Source organism: Borostomias antarcticus (genome assembly GCF_949987555.1).
Source record: "Borostomias antarcticus genome assembly, chromosome: 9".
NCBI lineage: Eukaryota > Metazoa > Chordata > Actinopteri > Stomiiformes > Stomiidae > Borostomias > Borostomias antarcticus.
This window is the reverse complement of record NC_140242.1, coordinates 28,161,832-28,165,538: the sequence shown is the minus strand read 5'-3', so window position 1 is coordinate 28,165,538 and position 3,707 is coordinate 28,161,832. Positions and strand designations below refer to the sequence as shown.

The window sequence follows — 3,707 nt, the reverse complement described above, 5'->3', positions numbered from 1 at the left end:
TTTGTGTAAAGTCTAATGTTAAAAACAAATAAAGGTTTAAGTAAATGACAAGCTTGGATTTCTGTTTCTCAGTGCTTCACACTTAGAGTTTACAACACAAGAGTTTACTGTCAAAAGAGTTTTAATGTTAGATTAAATGTGAGGCTAAATATCTCTTCAATGAGTTCATAGCTTTCACTCCCATCAATTCACAGTAGGCAGCGTTACCATAGCAACAGCATCCGGTGCACTTTCCCCCTCCTGGATACACGTCCCCAAGCCGCTGCTGTGATTGGACGAGCGCTCAGAAGATGTCACCGGGGAAACCGAATGATGAGGATTGTACCACATGAACGGAAATTCATCCCTCGAATATGACTGGCTTTCCCGGTATGGCAATCCAGGCCGTCATGAATGAGGTCTCAAGCTAACGGGCTTAGCTATTGGGCCCCTCGCACATCTTTCAAGAGAGGGAAGACCCGTCTCATATGTGGTACGGAAGCCGAGAGTGGACTGGTTGGTTGCGCGGTGGCGGTGGGTCTCCACCCGATAGTATGGCGGCCAGGACTGTATTGATGAGCGAATAACGGCTGAGACATGAAAGCGATGCTGAATAAGAAACAAAGGAACGAAACTTGTTTTACTGATTCTTGAAAAAGCATTTGGATAACATTTGGTTATATAAAGCGCGCATGCAGGGTATCGCGTAAAACCTGCCAACGTTAGTCCTGTTTTGCCGATATGCCTTCGATGGAGCAAGTTTTGTTTTTTATGATGCATATGGTGAGCTAACCAGATGAAAACCCGCACCTTTCACAATATCAAGCGTGTAAACATTTGCCAATGCTCATTTTGAAATTGCAATTGTTTGCATGCAGTCATAAATGTCTGCTCTGCCTGGGGGAATTACGATGAAATCCATCTGCGGGCACCGATTCTTTGTGTTCTGCTTTTTATTTGCCATAGCCGAGCACTGGTGAGCTGTATTCTTGATACATCTTCAAAATGGGACGCAAAGTGTGAATGCCATTTGTGCGGGGATCTTGCAGATGCGCTTGGAGAGTAATCGCTTTCCACAATCTTGACTTTACGCAAGGATGCGCGAGTACAAAGTGGTGGTCCTCGGCAGCGGTGGGGTCGGGAAATCCGCCCTCACTGTTCAGTTTGTCACCGGGACGTTTATCGAGAAGTATGACCCGACCATAGAGGATTTTTACCGCAAGGAGATCGAGGTGGATTCATCACCCTCCGTCCTGGAGATTCTGGACACTGCTGGCACCGAGCAGTTCGCATCCATGCGGGACCTTTACATCAAAAACGGCCAAGGATTTATACTGGTCTACAGCCTGGTGAACCAGCAGAGCTTCCAGGATATCAAACCCATGAGGGACCAGATTATCAGAGTGAAAAGGTGGGTGAAGCGCACCTGTATTAATGTCCAATGGCTCATTGTCGGCATGCCTCACACATTAGGCCCAGACAGCATCTTTCTCACATGACATAACCCACACAGGACAGAACTGATTCAACGGCACAGTAGTAGCACGCCTGCAGCCTTTAAGTGCACCAAATAAAGTAGCCTATGCTAAAACAACCTAATCAATTCAAAAAAGACCCAAAGTAACCACATTTCTGTTAACTTGGGAGGCTGTGGCCTTTGAGGGCAGACAACACATTAGCCTACCTCTTCTCTGGCCTGACAAAAACAGTACAGACAGCAAACTGCAGGCCTACTAATCTCTACGGGCAGTCCTAATGGGATCCTCAGCAGTATGAATTATATATTTCGGGGTGTGTTCAAGACAAGGGTTTTCTTATTTTGTACAGGAGCCATATGGTTTGTCATCTGCTATTTTTATATTTGCCCTTAGCTGTAGCGCCGTGTTGTGTAATGATAGGGCTGTTAGAGATTCACCTCAGCAGGCCTGGCCATCAGAAGAGCACAGACCGGCCTCCCCTGTCTGTCCCTGTCCTCCTACTGTCTGTCTGTCTGTCTGTCTGTCTGTCTGTCTGTCTGTCTGTCTGTCTGTCTGTCTGCCTGTCCCTGTCCTCCTTCCACCATGGATCTGTCTGTCTGCCTGTCTGTCTGTCTGTCTGTCTGTCTGTCTGTCTGCCTGCCTGCCTGCCTGCCTGTCCGTCCGTCCGTCCGTCCGTCCGTCCGTCCGTCTGTCTGTCTGTCTGTCTGTCTGTCTGTCTGCCTGTCTGTCTCTGTCTGTCTGCCTGTCTATCTGTCTGTCCCTGGCCTCATTCCACAGTGGATCTGTCTGTCTGTCTGTTAGTGACGGACTACTCCCGACGCTGCTGGCTGTGTTCCTCTGATTGGCTGCCCGCAGCTCTGTGTGCTGCCGGATGCTGCAACCCCAGTGAAACAGGCAGCTAGATTACCCAGGAGTCAGTGCAGCGGCGTCCGAGTGTCCGGATCCTGGCAGCAGACCTCAGGAAGCTCTGCTAAAGCGATGAGGACTGTGAGCCGCTACATGTGGAAAAAGCAGACGAGCGAGGGGCCAGATTGGGCAGATGGAGAGCGGTGTTCTCAATTAACAGGACAAGCTGCTTGGAAAGAGCAAAACGGCACAAGCGGGAATCGTGATTGTTTGATGAATATGCGCTCAAGCGACGCTTTAGATATGAGGTCACTGTTACAGCTGCGATATGACACACACTTAGATGAACTCTAACCTCGCTTCGTCACCTATGCATCTGTTACACACACGAGACCCACAACCTGTACAGTGACCCTTAAATGACACGGCAACAGCGTGCTGGCGAACGCTTGCAAGTCTATCAATCAATCAATCAATCAATCAAAGCTTTATTTGTATAGCGCATTTCATACCCAGAGGCAACACAATGCGCTTTACAGAGAACAAGGGAGGTGGGCATACGACCCACTCTACATATTCCAGAGGGGAGCAAATCTCAAATAGCGTCTAGCTATGGACGTTGTTAGTTTATTATGCTACTCTCAGGTAAACAACTCCAAGACCTCCGTGATGAAGTCCCTGTCTGTGCTGCCGTAGGCGGTCCGGCGCTTCACACACACATTCCCGCGCGCTGCCCGGAGAGGCAGCGTGGAGCGAGGCGGCGCCGGGCCTTGACAGGGTGGGCGCGTCACTCGGCGTAGATGTCAGGGTGTCTGCCAGGCTGAACGGGAGTCGGTGTGACGGTCGGAGCCGCGAGATTACTTTTCGCAACCCAGTTTAGCAAGAACACCATAGAGTTTAGGGTTAAGGTTAGGGTTAGGGTGAGGGTCAGGTGTAGGGTTAGGGTGAGGGTCAGGGTCAGGTGTAGGGTTAGGGTTAGGGTTAGGGTTAGGGGTTAGGGTTAAGGTTAGGGTTAAGGTTAAGGTTAAGGTTAAGGTTAGGGTTAGGGTTAGGGTTAGGGTTAAGGTTAGGGTTAGGGTTAAGGTTAGGGTTAAGGTTAGGGTTAGGGTCTTCCTTAACCCTAAACTCAATGGTGTTATAGCTAAACTGGGTTGCGAAACGCGTAGACGCGTCGGGGCCACAGACGGACGAGGCGACGCGCTCGGAGACGCCTCTCTCTGCTGGGGAGCGCTGCGCTAGTCTGACTGCTCTCCCCAGCAGCGTCACAATGCTAACGCAACGTCGGCGCTCATAAAAACAGCTTAAGAGGATCTCAGACGCTGCTGCCTGCCCCTCGCCTCCCGAATATCTACAATATCTAATGTCTGTCCCTTTGTTTGCCTCTCAATGAATTCAACACATTTT

General features: G+C 49.8%; 1 protein-coding gene across 1 annotated transcript in view; it reads left to right on the top strand.

The window, feature by feature from the left end:
• Positions 1–1,076: 1,076 nt before the first annotated feature.
• rap2aa (RAP2A, member of RAS oncogene family a) overlaps positions 1,077–3,707 on the top strand; it is a gene marked incomplete at both ends in the record, with an annotated part of 14,071 nt that continues 11,440 nt past the window's right edge. The window contains one exon of the mRNA XM_084443132.1: positions 1,077–1,390. Within this exon, the coding sequence (XP_084299258.1) occupies positions 1,077–1,390 (314 nt within the window). The remainder of the gene's footprint in view (positions 1,391–3,707) is intronic.